This window comes from Rhinatrema bivittatum, chromosome 9, assembly GCF_901001135.1.
Source record: "Rhinatrema bivittatum chromosome 9, aRhiBiv1.1, whole genome shotgun sequence".
Classification (NCBI taxonomy): domain Eukaryota; kingdom Metazoa; phylum Chordata; class Amphibia; order Gymnophiona; family Rhinatrematidae; genus Rhinatrema; species Rhinatrema bivittatum.
The window spans coordinates 170403725-170420050 of NC_042623.1; the positions used below are offsets into that span (position 1 = coordinate 170403725).

Consider the following 16326-nt stretch of genomic DNA (forward strand, 5'->3'; position numbering starts at 1 on the left):
CAAACAACCACCCTACGCTCAACCAGCAACCAGCAAACAACCACCCAGCGCTCAACCAGCAAACAACCACCCAGCGCTCAACCAGCAAACAACCACCCAGCGCTCAACCAGCAAACAACCACCCAGCGCTCAACCAGCAAACAACCACCCAGCGCTCAACCAGCTAACAACCACCCAGCACACAATCAGCTAGTACAATTACGTATTTAAACATCAGCATGATTGTGTCCCACATCCCAGTACTAAAATACTCGAACTTCACCTCCACTATTACGAGATCGAAGACAGTCAATTCATGCTACAGATCTCTCATTCCCATCATGACTTCTCCATTGACACAAATAATGGGTCTAATGACATTCTCCATACTCCTTTTGAACACACAATCTCTTCTAAAAAAAAGCCATTCTACTAGGAGATATCATGACAGATGAGTCTCCTGACATTTGTGCCATTACAGAGACATGGCTTAAAAGCACAGACGTCTCAATAATTAACCAACTACCTACAGAGTCATATGACTTATTCTCCATACCAAGATCCAAAAAGAAAGGAGGGGGACTTCTATTAGCAGCAAAGAAGTCTTTTAAACTCACACTACAACCATGCCATCCACCCCACAAAATGGAAATTGGCCTTTTTAAATCAAAGAGCCTCCAGATCTGTTTAATTTATGCTCCCCCGGGCATATTAGAAAAAAAACCCATCCTCTCTTACTGAATATATTACGAAATATATCAACATTAATATACCCACCATTATACTAGGTGACCTCAACCTACACTTCGACCGCACCCCCCTTACCTCAGCATGTGAAGCAACACTATCCTCTTTGAATGCAATGGGATTTAAACAAGAGGTTACAGGCCCAACTCATAAAGCAGGCCATACTCTAGATGTAATTTTCACGAACACCCTTATAAGATCAGATCCTCCTCAATGCACTCCCATACCATGGTCGGACCACTTCAGAGTTGACACTAGATGTACCGTGAGCAATAATATACCCCAAACATACCCTAAAAACAAAACCATTGAATTCAGGAAGAAATGCCAAATGGAAGACATTATTGAAGCTATAACGGATGAGAGCAACAAATTAGATCTCTCAAACACCGACTCAGCATGTATGACCTGGCATCAAATCACCAGTGACATCGCCAATCGTCTTTGTCCGCTTATAACTAAAGAGATCAACTCTGAGAAGAAAAACAAGAAACCTTGGTACACAACTGACCTCAGAAAGATGAAACATGAGCTTCGTAAAATGGAAAAAAGATGGATCAAAAACCACGACTCGACTCAGCAACAAAAATTCAAATCCCTACTCAACAAGTACCGTAAATCAATCGATGAAGCAAAAAAAAACTATTACTCAACTAAAATTCATCAATACCAGTTTAATCCACGTGCCCTTTTTCAATACGTGTCTAATCTAATCTCCCCCATAACGAACATCGACCCCGAAATTGAGACCAAAAATAAATGTGAGAAATTAGCCACCTATTTCCAGGACAAGATATCAAATATCATGGCTCGCTTTTCATCTCCATATCAGCCAACAACTCCAGCACTAACAAACTCCCAAAATGATTCACCCACACTCACAAATTTTGAATTATCTACTGTATCGGAGATTGAAGCAATTCTAAAAAGAATTAAACCAGCATTACACCCTGTGGATATTATGCCAACAAAAATGCTCCTGGCTATCCCTACTAGAATAGCCCCGGCGATCGCCAACATCATTAACACATCTATAACAGAGGGAGTCTTTCCCACACAACTCAAACATGCCATTATTAAGCCTACCCTTAAAAAAGCAGACCTGGATCCTTCTGAACCCGCAAATTATCGACCAGTATCGAACCTCCCACTATTATCAAAAATACTTGAAAAGGTTATAAACAAACAACTAACTATCTAGAGGAAAATCATTTACTCTTCCCTTTGCAATATGGATTTAGGAAGAACCATAGCACTGAAACACTACTAGTGTCCCTTTCTGACTCCATTCTAAAATCCCTGGATACTGGTAACTCTTATATACTGGCCCTACTTGATATCTCCGCAGCATTTGACACGGTGAACCACAACACACTCCTCTCTCTTCTTTCACAAATTGGAATCACATGCACTGCCCTATCCTGGATACAATCATTCCTGAAAGATAGAACTTACAGCGTCAAAGTGGGACACCATTCGTCAAAACCGAGAAATCTGTCACAAGGTGTCCCTCAAGGATCCGCCCTTTCCTCAACGCTTTTCAATGTTTATCTATCTCCACTCTGTAAACTACTGAAGAAATTGGATCTCCGTCATTTCATATACGCCGATGACGTACAGATCATTATACCAATCAAGGATTCACTTGCTAAGGCCATGAAAACCTGGGAATCAGCACTCACTGAAATAAAAAATCTACTTATGGAAAACTTTCTTGCAATCAACACCAACAAGACCGAACTACTCATCATAACACCACACAAGAATACCTCAACAAACTTGCAACCTGATCCTTCCTCAACAACAGACCACACACCAAGCTGAAGCAAGTCCGCAGCCTTGGGGTCATGATTGATAATCACCTTACTTTACTTTAAATAATTTCATCTCAACCACAATCAAGAATGGCTTCTTCAAATTACACACATTGAAAAGAATTAAACCGTTATTACATCCTCAGGATTTCCGGACTGTGTTACAAGCCACAATTCTACCAAGGATTGACTATTGTAACGCACTACTACTGGGTCTCCCTAAAAGCACAATTCAACCCCTTCAAATTTATTTTATTTATTTATTTAAAGAATTTATATACCGGGGTTCCTGTATAGTATACATATCACCCCGGTTTACAAGGAACCAAAACTATCGCTAAGGAACCGTAACTATCAAATGTTGCAGAATGCCGCTGCTCGGTTAATTACTAATACTCGATGGCATGAACATATTACTCCAGCACTCATGTTCCTACATTGGCTACCCGTATCATTTAGAATTACTTTTAAAGTTCTCTCACTCATCCACAAATCAATTCACAACCAAGAGATGCAATGGTTCTCTGATCAGTTCATTGTTCACACATCCAACAGACCAATTAGAAACATTCACCAAGCGAAATTAACTGTCCATCCACTAAAACACATCAAACATGTGTCCACCAGAGACCAATCATTCTCCATAGCTGGAATAAAAATCTGGAATAACATGCCGTTGGACCTGCGGCTTGAATCCTGTCACAAAACTTTCAAACAAAACCTTAAAACTTGGTTGTTTGAACAAGCTTTCACACTATGAGTCTCGTCTAACCTTCAGCAATACCATATGATTCCTTACCTTCTCCAAGTTCTTATACTCAACAATAATATTTACTATCTGCAACTCCACACCCCCACATGGTTTATCAATTCAGGCTATTATATATAATGAGACGTTGGTTTGCCTCAGATAGATTATTTGCTCCTGCAAATACATGGTTATTAATATTCTATTGTTCGATATTTATGCATATTATTTGAAACCCATGTTTTTCTGTAAAGCCTGTTGCTATTAATTGTTTTACTGTTTATTTTATACTGTTACATGTAAAGCCTGTTGCTAAATTAATGTTTCACTGTAAACCGAGGTGATGTATTGCTATACGTACCGTTGTATAGAAGAACCTATAAATAAATAAATAAATAAATAAATGACATCAGTGAACCTATCTGTCTTTTTCCATCTGCTGGCTTGTGAGCATAACCCAATCGTCTGGACTGGTCTGAATGGATGAAGAGAAAGATTGGGGTTTTGTTTTCTCACAGGGACGAGCAGTAAATGTGGTCTCTCTCTCTCCCAACTATTTTCTTAAAAATTCACAGAAAAAATAAATTTCAAAGAAATTAAACCCTCTATCAGTCCCCAAAAAACAGCTTCTAGAAATCAATACATTACCACTGGTGCTGGACTTTCCTGGTCTTCCTTTTTATTTTCAGAAAGCTGCAATGGTGATGAGCAGGAATGAATAACTGGAGACAAATACCTTAAAGACAAACAAAATTTGCTACTTTATATTTTTAAGGATCCATCCATGGCTCTGAAACCACATTCATATTAACCAGTTGATCCAAAGGATGTATAGCAGCATTTGTTTTTCAACACAATGCTATTTTTATAGGCAAAATTTCAATATAGCCAACCAGTGTTGGTCCTATTCAGTTTTCCTGCACTCTCTGTCACATAAACCCTCCTGTTCCTCATTCATGTAAGAGGGGACAAGTGGAAGCACAACATACAGAATTCAGTCTGTAAATAAAGAGGAAGATCATTTAAAAATGTTTCAGTTCCAAAGTGTCTATAGTTCTAAGCATCTCTCTCTCTAACGCTGAAACAAGCATGGTATCCCTGACTCTTGGTGCTATTCTAGCTCTGCTTGCAAAGGGATGCTCCCCACAGTAGAATGCACATACTTTGCAAAAACAACATACACACTTGCAAAGCCATGCAGAACCAGAAAAACAACCACAGGGTAAGAGGCAGTCAACGGGACAAATGAGCATGAAGGAAGAAGAGACCCATAGCTGAGGTAGGAGGGAGGAAAGGGAAAGCTTATTGGTATGAGCCTGGGTAGCTGAAGACACATGCTGTGCTTGTGCTGGAAGTCAGGGTGAGGGCCACATATCCTCTTGAATTTTCAACAAGTTGCAGTTAGAATATAAATTTCAGTTGAAAATGTCGCCATGCTGCTTAAACACTACACAAAATCACCTTTCTAGCATCTCTAGGCTCAATAACTAAATATAAAAAATGAAAGTCATGGCAGAGGCTTTCAAGTGGTTTATTAACTGCAGCCAAAATGACCCTACAGGTAGACATACGCACATATGCATAAATAAATTTCAGTCTCCAGTATTGCCTTGCTGTTCAAATAACTTATAGGCAGTCAGGTACTGATGTACTACAGTTTCCTTCTTTCCCAAAAGGCACAAACAGCAAAATATGGGTGCTGCAACAATCCTTTACAATGCAAGTTTCTTGGGCGCATGTCATTTTCTTGTTGGGTACTGCTGCTATTGCTGTTGTCCTCCAGCCTCACTTTCAGGTTCCAGTTGAGGTACATCTGTGATGCCTGAGCTCTTTACTTGCTTTTTCTTTGATGATGCAGTCATCGTTCCTTTGGCTGGGCTGAATTTTCTTTTGTTTGATGCGACGTCCACAGCAGGTTGTTGACATATTGGCTTCACACTAAGAATGACAATAGTGTTACCCTCAGATTCCCACTATAGATTAATACATTTAAAATTAGACCCTTTCCATTTTACACCCCTAAGAACTACAACATCTGGTACAAGAAAGCCCCCAGCAAATTAATATAGTATCCACAACTGACATGTTCCCTTAGTAATCCATGCTTATTCTCATTATCAGTTTACCAAGAGTGCTCTGTGACATAAGGGATTCACACAAATGCAAAGGTATAAAACAAAACATGTACAGTTGTTATATTATACAGGTCCAACAGGTTAATCTAAAACATGAGCTCCTTATTTATTTAGCATATTTTATATACAGAGGTATAGCAGAGTTGCCTTCACTCCGGTTTACAGTTACAACAACCTGATACATTTAAAGTAATTTAACAGCAAAACTGTAAACACTGGTATAGAACAATAGCATATAACTGATTAAGATATACAATAAAATATGTAAAAAATCTGAGTTCAAATCATGTAGGGGACATCTGCTATAGAACAAAATGGGAAGGATTCTGGTAGTCAGAAAGAAAGTTAGTCATTGCAGGGAGATTGTATGTCAGATGGAGGGACACACAAAGGGATAGATCTGTTGATTTATCCTTTATAGTCATTGAGAGTGTTGTCTTAGAGAGTTTGGCTGAGTAGCCAGGCTTTAAGATCTTTAAAAGATTTTATGTTTTCTTGAGCGGTCAGGTGATGAGGTAACGAATTCCATAACTTCCTTAGTGAGGGACTGGATTTCTTGTTGAACTGGCATAGGATTAAAGAGCATTTCAGCTCATAAAAGGCTAGTTAATGTCTAACCCAAGTAAAAACAGAATCAAGTCATTACCACTTGAAAGTTATTGTGCGAAATGAGTTGGTGGTTTTAGTCCAGATTCTTTAAATATAAGTTCACATATCATTGTAGTTTAACTAATTAGCACCCCAGATGGCAATATCATTAGAAAGGCCAAAAATCGTACAGGCATGGAGACAACTATTCTCTCATTCACAGAAGTGGCTCCTTCAGAACAACATTGAGCTATGCTGGCAGGATAATATGGGGTAATTTTTACTATTGCTACCCATGCTGTATTTTCTTTTGTGGACAAATAGTGGATTTCTGTGCTGTCAATTCAATGCTTTTTACAAGCACTAGAAAAATAGAGTGTGTCCTGCCATAAAATCTTACAATAAAACTGTGAAGATGGATGATGAATAAAACCATTAGGATGGAATGTACGAAGTGATGTAGTACAAGGTACAGCTGATCACAAATGGCCTTGGTAGTGAAAAACTGAAGCTTGAATTGATGTACAAATATGAGTTCAAGAGTATGTGTTTAGATATTAAGAGAAATGGCAAGGATCAGGCTTATTGCAAACAGGAGCAAATTCCAGATGTGGTGATGGTAAGGACACTGCGAGAAGCATCTCTTTAGTTCACTGTATCTTACACATGGGGATTAAGTAAAAGCTAAAGAACTGTGCAAGCCTTAATGGAAAGAGAAAAAGGATTTGATAAAAGGAGGAAATGGTGAGCAAAAAGGAAAATAAAAAAAAAGACTCAAAAGGGTGGTCAGAGATTAGAGACAATGGTAAAAGAAATATATGAGTTATGCAACAGATTAACTAGAAAAATAAAGAAAAGAAAATGAAAATACATACTATGCTAACCCAAAAATTCACAACACACAGTCTTGGTACACAATTACTTCAAGCAATTTCCAAAGATATGTATATTAAAAAGAAATACAAATTTGCATGTGATAGCTTTTTACTGGTATAAATCAAATTTTTTTTTTTTAGATAAGGTTTTGAGATGTGGTATCCTTTCATAAAGTCAATAACTGAGATAGTCTAAAAGGAAAATAAGAAAAAATGAAAGCAGAGTTGCTTACCCATAACAGGTGCTCTTTGAGGACAGCAGAATGTCAGTCCTCACCACATAGGTGACATCATCCAAATGAGCCCATCACAGAAAACTTGTGTCAAAGATTTTAGAACTTTGAGCCTCACTGACCATGCCCAAGGCATACATCATACCATGTGGTCCATGTGTCTTCAGTCTGATAATATAGCTAAACAAAAGAAGTGCAGACCCAACTCCATGGTGAGGTAGGAGGGAAGCGTGAGGACAGACATCCTGCTATTCTGAGCACACCTGTTACAGGAAAGCAACTCTGCGTTCTCCAAGGACAAGCAGGATGGCAGTCCTCAAACATGGCTGATCCCTAGCTACAGGCGGCTCCCTCTCCCCCCCCCCCCCCCCAAAAAAAAGAGGGAAACAATGGGCACAACAATATTCTTGTTGGCAACCAGCCTTTTTGATATGTGTATACCCTAAAGAGGGGGCAGCCTGAAACAAAAGTGGGCCCTAGGTGGGAACAGAATTGAGTTCTACACCTCAAACAAGTTCTGGAGGACAGACTCGCCATACCTGTGTCACATCAGCCATCCCTGTCCAAACAGTAATGCAATGTGAATGAGAGGTGAGAACTCCGCATTGCAGCCTTGAAGATCTCCTTCATGGAGACTGTTCGCAAGTGGACAGCCATTGCTGCCAAGGCACCAGAAAGAGTGAGCCCTGACTTGGCCCTTCAGATTCAAGCCCGCCTAGGCAAAACAGAAGATGCAATCTGTTATCCACTTGGAGAGTGTCTGTTTGGCTACTGTGGTCCTCAGCTTGCTCTGATCAAAGGAAACAAAAAGCTGAGTGAACTTTCTATGATTTCTCTCCGCTCCAAACAGAAGGCCAAGGATCTCTTGCAGTCCAAACTGTGCAGTGTTTGTTCACTTTGGTGAGCATGTGGCCTGGGAAAAAATGTTGGAAGGACAATTGATGGTTAAGATGGAATTCAGACACCAACTTAGCAAAGAACTTATGATGTGAATGCAAGACTACCCTATCATGGACAAATTGTGTGTAAAATGGATAAGTCACCAAGTCCTGGCGCTCACTGATCATGTGCGCTAAAGTAACCACCACCAAAAGTACAACTTTTCAGGCCAGATATTTCAGGTCACAGGAGCACAGCGGCTCAAAGGGAGTTTTCATCAGCTGGGACAAAATCACATTGAGGTCCCATGACATAGCAGGAAGTCTGATGGGAGGCTTCAAATGAAACAGACCCTGCATAAAATATACAACTAAAGTCTGTATGGAGATTGGCTTATCTTCTACATGGTGATGGTATGCATCGATTGTACTAAGGGATTCCCTAATAGTGTTGGTCTTAAGACCAACTTCAGAGAGATGTAGAAGGTAGTCAAGGTGTGGCGCAGGAGAAAGGATCTAGGACTTCATGCTCACACTATTTATTTTATTTAAAAACTCTTCTATACCGTCATTAAGTTAGATAACCATCACAATGGTTTACAGAAAGGCACAATAATGAAAATTATGAGTGGTATAGATTACAAATTAAACATGTGCCATCATAGTATGGTTACATTTTAGTACCATAAACTATGTGTTTAAGTTAAGCCTATCTGTTTGTTAGGAAATTATTATGCGGTTTGAATTTAACATTAATATGCATTTGTAGGTTAAAAACAACAATTGCTTGCTTGGTGCATCCTTATCAATCAACTGGTTTTCTTCTTCTCTTTATAAAAAGCTTGTTTAAAGAGCCAGGTTTTCAGATTAGTTTTGAATATTTTCAAATTTCTCTGCAGCCTTATTTCGAGTGGCATGGTGTTCCATAGCACAGGACCAGCCAGTGACAGTGCTCTTTTCCTTACTTGCGTGAGGCGTGCTGATTTAACAGAGGGGACAGTTAGTAGAGCCTTATTAGCAGATCTCAGGTTTCTGTGCGGGACATGTACGCGCAGTGCGGTGTTAAACCAGTCTGCTTTTTCATCGTTGATTAGTTTATGAATTATACATAGTGCCTTATATTGTATTCTTTGCTCAAATGGAAGCCAGTGTAGTTCGGCAAGTGTTCCTACACAGAAAACCTCTTCTTCAGTCCATAGGACTTCCTAGCAGATGGCTTCCTAGAAGCCAAGACGACATAAGACATATCGTCAGAAAGGTTAAATAGTTGTAGGGTTAGCATCCCAAAATCCAAACAGTGAGCGAGAGGAATTGGAGACTGGGATGGCGCAACTTGCCTTGAGCCTGAGTAATGAGATCTGGGGAAGTCCCCAGTTTGATCTGTTCCCGAATGGCCATCTCCCATAGGAGTGGAAACCAGATGTGTCTCGGCTAATGGGGGGCTATGAGGATCCTGGTTCCCCCATTCTCCTTGAGTCTTCACTACCAGTGGAACTGGAGGATACGCGTACAGAAGACCCTGTCCCCAATGAAGGGAGATTGTATTCAAGGCTAGCTTGCTGGGTCCCCTCTGTGTGGAACAGAAGAGGAGACCCTTCCTGTTCCAAGGAACCATGAACATATCCATCTCCTGGGTGCCAAAAAGGCAGAAGATCCGATTCGCCACTCCTTGGACCAGGAACTATTCATGAGACTGACTCAGTCTGTCTGCCAACACATTCTCCATGCCGGCCAGATAAGTAGCTCAGAGCACCATCCCTTGAGAGATAGCCCAGGACCACAGCTGGACAACCTCATGATACAGGAGATAAAAGCCTGTATCTCTCTGTTGTAGTACATCGCTATTTGTCTTTCTGGATAAGGACAACTTTACTGGATAGCTGATCTCTGAAAGCCCACAGAATATACCAAGTCACCTGGAGTTCCAAGAAGTTGATATGAAAATGACATTCCTGGGTGGACCAAAAGCCCTGGGTGCAGAGCCCAGGACATGGGTCCCCCAACATAGGTTGGATGCATTCATGGTTACGACAATATGAATCTGCAGAATTTGGAAGGGAACTCCCTGAACCAGACTGGAATTGTCCCGCTACCAAGACAGAGTCACATGGATGCAGACCCAGAGGTCCTGGGTGGCCTGAAGCCATTGCAACCAAGGTCCATTAAGCTCTTATGAACAGATGTGCCATGGAAGTAACATGTTCCATTGTGGCCATGTGGCCCAATAGCCTTAACATGAGCCAAGCTGATGTCTACTAACTCTTTTGGAGCTTTTCTGCTGTGACCATCAGGGTGGAGGCCCATTGCTGCAGAAGGAAAGCTCACACATGAATCTTGTCTAGCAGAGCTCCTATTAACTCCAATTGAGGTGATGAGCTGAGATGAGACTTGGGGTAGTTGATGATAAACCCTAGTAACTCCAAAACTCGAATGGTCATGCGCATGGACTCCTCAGCTCCTGCCCGAGATGTCCTCTTGACCAACCAATCATCCAGCTGGTAAAAATGTGTACTGCCACCACAGCCAGACATTCTGTGAATAGACGTGAGGCGGACATAAATCCAAATAGCATAACACGATACTGGAGGAGCCAGCTCCCCACTATGAATCTGAGATATTTCCTGTGACTGGGGAATATGAGCAGCACTTCCTGATTTGCTGGTTGATCCCAAGACAGGTCTGTAGGGAGATTTGAAAGGACATCCAATAAGTTTAATTAGCTATTAATTAAGTTGACTTAGAAAATAGCCACAGTAACATGGAATAGACTTGGGTTTTGGGTACTTGCCAGGTTCTTATGGCCTGGATTGGCCACTGTTGGAAACAGGATGCTGGGCTTGATGGACCCTTGGTCTGACCCAGTATGGCATGTTCCTATGTTCTTCTTACCCTCTCTGGACAATGTTGAGGATCCACTGGGCCACTGATCTGCACAGAACTGTAGCCTGCCCCTGACCAGCAAGTCCTGCAGCATGGATACTGGGAATCTTGGCTATGCTCTCCACAGTCCATTCAAAACCACATCCCACTGTTAGCTGGGATGTGGTTAGCTGGGATGCTGTCTGGGGCTTAGGCTCTCTCTGCTGCTGAGGGCATCTACGAGAGGCCTGCTGAGCACGGGATTGAAGGGACAGAGGATAGTGCCTCCTTGGGCAGAAGAAGTGCATACTATGCCCTGACCTTGAATACCCTGTGGAGGCAGAGGGCAGGTCTGGAGCAGAATTGGAGAACTAATGGAGCATCATCTAATGATGTATTTGTGCCACCACATCTTTAACTCGATCTCCAAAGAGATTCTCTCCAGTAGATGGCATGCCAGCAAGTCTTTCCTAGACCACTGGATGCAGATAAGAGGCTTGCACCCAGGTGAGCCTAGACACCCCTATGCCAATAGCAGAAACTCTCGATACAGCCTTGAAGACAAAGGTCAAAACACACCTCATGTTTTCTGCACTCCAGACCCTTGATCACAAATGACTGGAGGTTGTCTTACTGCTTCTGAGGAAGCTGTTTGGCTACCTCTGCCCCTTTTTCAGAATGTCCTGATTGTACTGATCCATGAAGAGCTGGTAGGCTGCTATGCAGGAAATGAGCATAACACTCCTAAAGACTTTCCTCCCAAGGGTCTCCATGGCACAAGGATGCCTCCCCAGGGGCAACAAGGAGTGGGTCCTAGAGCAGTTTGTCTTTTTGAGAACACATTAGACTACCACAGACTGGTGTGTCTGACGCCTGTCAAATCTGGGAGCCTGCTGGACAAGATAAACCACATCTATCTTCTTGTTTACAAGACCCACAGAGGGGGTTCTCCCACATTTTCAACAGTAAACCCTGGAGAATTTCATGCACCGGGACTGCCACAATCTCCTTAGGAAACTCCACATACTGGAGGATATCCAGTGTTTTGTACCTGGATTCCTCCTCCATCTGTAACGTAAATGGGATGGCTTCTGCTATCAACTGCACAAAACCTGCGAAGACGAGGTCTTCAGATGGAGACTTCCTTTTGTCTAGCAGAAGGGAGGCCTGCCGATGATCAATCTTCTGAATCTGTCTGAACCTCAACACCCACAGGAGCAAGAGGATTCCAACCCATTGCAGTCTGCAGGGGAGGAACCTCTAGGTACTCTGTCCCTGGCAAAGCGGGTTGGTGACTGGTGTAGCTAGCCATTGGGCCCAGGACCCAGAGGACTCCCATTCCCTTGGGGAGCTTCCTCTCCCAAGGAGTCAGGGATAACCAATGGCTGCTGCCAACTCAGACACCCCTCCAAGTCTTGGTGATGGATTGGGCACAGACATTGTCAGTGTAGTGCTGATGAGTGCCTGAAACAAGCCAAGCAGCGGCTCAAGAAACGGCAGCACCACCTTTCCATGGCCTGATGGATGCATCTCTCTAACTCCTCCTCAAAGATCACCAATGCCAATAGAGACTGGGAGGCAGGAGGAGTTACCACATCCTATTCGGAACCGAACGAAGGATCAATGGAGGACACAAGGATCGGTGGAGACTGTAGTAAGCCCCAGGGATTCCTTGAAGATGAGCTCTCCTTACCAAGGGACTGCTTTGGGGGATTCTCAGCAGTTACCAGACTCTCTCCATGCTTCTTCAGCTTATCTCAATTCCTGGCATGGTTTGTCCTTGATGCAAAGGTCGAAGATGTTGAACCCAAGGCCTTCTTTAACTAGGAGGAGCTGGGCGATGGCCTGTCTTCTGGTTCCCTGCTGACCTCGACACATGAAGGAGCCTATGGCCCCCCAAAGATCCCGATGATTCCACCTCCATCAGTGCAGTTCCGAAAGTACATTGATGACGATGCCTCTGATGCTGATGGATTAGTCTTGTGGTGCTCAAAGAGATGTTGCATTAACTCCAAACAGGACCGGTGTCTTTTTCGGGTTATTTCTGCAAATCTGCGGCAACTCCGGATGTCATGTGATGCCCCAAGCAGAAGACATCTATCATGGAGATTGGTGATAGATAAGAACATAACATAAGAACATAAGAATTACCATACTGGGTCAGACCAAGGGTCCATCAAGCTCAGCAGTATCCTCTTTCCAACAGTGGCCAATCCAAGTCACAAGTACCTGGCAAGTACCCAAACATTAAATAAATTTCAAGCTACTATTGCTTATTAATCAATAGCAGTTTATGGATTTTTCCTCAAGGAACTTATCCAAACCTTTTTTAAAACCAGTTACACTAACTGCTGTAACCACATTTTATTTATTTAGTCATTCATTCGTTTTTATATACAGACATTCAAAATGTATGTCACATCGGTTTACAATAAGAACAATAATAAAACATAAAATAAAAAGTTAGGTAAAACTAAGCATATTAAATAACCAAATAATAAAAAAACAAAAAACATCGTATTAAAATACAAATAAATATTATAACATCCTATAAAAGTAAATAAAATTCAAAATTCAAAAACGTCTGGAATATGATAGGTGAATTGTGAGCAATGTGATTGGGAGGCAAGTTGTATTGGCAGTTGTTAAATGAAAGCCTGTTGAAAGAGCCAGGTTTTGATACCCTTTTTAAATATTTTTATGTTGGGTTCCGTTCTAAGCTCTTGAGAAAGTGAATTCCACAGCTGTGGACCTGCTATTGATAGATCTATTTGACTGACTAAGTTAAGATGTGCTGATATGGGTGAGGGTATTGGCAAGGTTCCATTGTTGGCTGATCTGGTGGTTCTTTGTGGAGTGTGAAAATGAAGTGCTGCAGTGTGTCATTCCATCTTATCATTGTAGAGAGTTTTATGGATCAATGATAACGTTTTTATATTGAGAAAGGTATGTGATGGGGAGCCAATGTAGGTCTTTTAGGACTGGGGTTATGTGTTGTGATAATTTAGTGTTTGTTAAGATTCTAGCAGCCGAATTTTGTAAAAGTTGGAGGGGTCTGGTGGTGCAAGCAGGAAGACCTAAAAAATGCATTACAATTGTCTATTTTTGAATTGGCAATGAATTCCAGAGCTTAACTATGCATTGAGTGAAAAATAGTTTTCTTCAATTTGCTTTAAATGAGCTACTTGCTAACTTTATGGAGTGCCTCCTAGTCCTTCTATTATCTGAGACAGTAAATAACTGATTTACATTAACTTTTTCAAGTCCTTTCATGATTTTGTAGACCTCTGTCATATCCTTCCTCAGTCATCTCTTCTCCAAATTGAACAGCCCTAACTTTCTTAACCTTACCTCATAGGGCAGCTGTTCCATGCCACTTATTTTGGTCCCACTTCTCTGCACTTTCTCCAGTGCAACTGTATATTTTTTGAGATGCGGCGACCAGAACTGCACAAAGTATTCAAGATGCGGTCTCACCACAGAGCAATACAGAGGCATTATGACATCCATCATTTTGCTATTCCCTTCTTAATTCCTAACATTCTGTTTGCTTTTTTGATCGCCACAGCACACTGAGCTGACAATTTCAATGTATTATCCACTATGACGCCTAGATCTCTTTCCTGGATGGTAACTAAGATAGAACCTAACATTGTGTAACTACAGCAAGGGTTATTTTTCCTTATATGCATCACTTTGCACTTCTCCACATTAAATTTCATCTGCCATTTACAAATCCAATCTTCCAGTCTCACAGGGTCCTCCTGCAATTTAATCACAATGGGGTAGATTTTATAATTTAGCGCGAACGCGTACTTTTGTTCGCGCACCAGGCGCGAACAAGAGTACGCGGGATTTCAATAGATACATGCGTAGCCGCGCGGATCCATTAAAATCCGGGATCGGCGCGCGCAAGGCTGACAATTTTGGGCAGCCTGTGCGCGCCGAGCCGCACAGCCTGCCTCTGTTCCCTCCGAGGCCGCTCCGAAATCGGAACGGCCTCGGAGGGAACTTTCTTTCGCCCTCCCCTCTCCTTCCCCTCCCTTCCCCCCCCCCCCCCGGCCCTATCTAAACCCCCCCTACCTTTATTGCCGGATTTACGCCTGCCGGAGGCAGACGTAGATCTGTGCGCGCCAGCGGGCTGCTGGCGCGCCATCACCCAACCCGGGGGCTGTTACGGAGGGCGCGGCCACGCCCCCGGAACACTCCCGGGCCGAAACCACGCCTGCGCCACGCCCCCGAAACGCCGGGTCACGACCGCCACACCCCCGACACGCCTCTCCATGCAAGCCCCTGGACTTATGCGCGTCCCAGGGCTTGCGCTCGGCGCATGCAGGGGGGTTTGGGGTAGGTTTTCGGGGGGTACGTGCGTATCCTACGCGCGTACCCCTTTGAAAATCTACCCCAATATGCTTGAGATTTAACTACTCTGCATAATTTTGTGTCATCCACAAATCTCGTCATACTCCTTTCCAGATCATTTATAAATATATTAAAAAGCACCTGTCCAAGTACAGATCCCTGAGGCACTCCACTGTTTACTTTTTCCACTATGAAAACAGACCATTTAATCCTACTCTTTGTTTCCTGTTTTTTTACCAGCTTGCAATCCACAAAAGGACATTGCTTCCTATCCCATGACTTTTTAGTTTTCTTAGAAGCTTCTCATGCGGGACTGTGTCGAATGCCTTCTGAAAATCCAAATACAACACATCTACCAGTTCACTTTCCAAATGTTTATTCACTCCTTCAAAAAAAATGTAGGAGATTTGTGAGGCAAGATTTCCCTTGGGTAAATCCATGTTGGCTATGTCCCATTAAACTATGTCTGTCTAAATGTTCTGTGATTTTATTCTTTATAATAGTATATTTATTTATTTAAGGGATTTTATATACACCGCGGTTCGTTAGCAAACATCACCTCGGTTTACAATGAGCATAAATTAGCAACAAGCTTTACAATCCAAACATAATTAAATAGGGATACATCGCTGATAACATTAAATTATAATATAATTTAAATAAATTAACTTAAACTCAATTGACAGGGGTGTAAGGAACCGGAGTATCAAATTAATGGTATATTATTAACAGTACAGATCTTACAAGGTCAGAATTAGATAATAGCTAAATAACAATATTAATAATATTGCAAGAAAACAGTCGCCAAAGTGTGTTTAATGTTATTATACAATAGATAGACTGGAATGGGAAGATAAATTATATACCCTCCCTAGCAATCAAGCACAAGCTAAAGCAGAAGAACTGGCCCAATATTTCTATGATAAAATCAACAGGCCAGTAACTCAGCTGCCTAAATCCACCACTCCTATGCTGACCTCTTCACCCCAAACGAACAAAACCTGGCACCTGGATTCATTCGAGCTCACCTCAGCCAAAGAGATCCAATCAATCTTGAACAAAATGAAGCCCTCCTCTCACCCTGCAGACCATATTCCCACCAAACTTC

The 16326-nt window shown here is 42.0% G+C and overlaps 1 protein-coding gene across 1 annotated transcript in view; it reads right to left on the reverse strand.

The window, feature by feature from the left end:
- Positions 1-16326, reverse strand: part of RNF168 (ring finger protein 168) — a 225542-nt gene that overhangs the window by 43220 nt on the left and 165996 nt on the right. The window contains exon 6 of the mRNA XM_029616843.1: positions 3937-4024. Within this exon, the coding sequence (XP_029472703.1) occupies positions 3937-4024 (88 nt within the window). The remainder of the gene's footprint in view (positions 1-3936; positions 4025-16326) is intronic.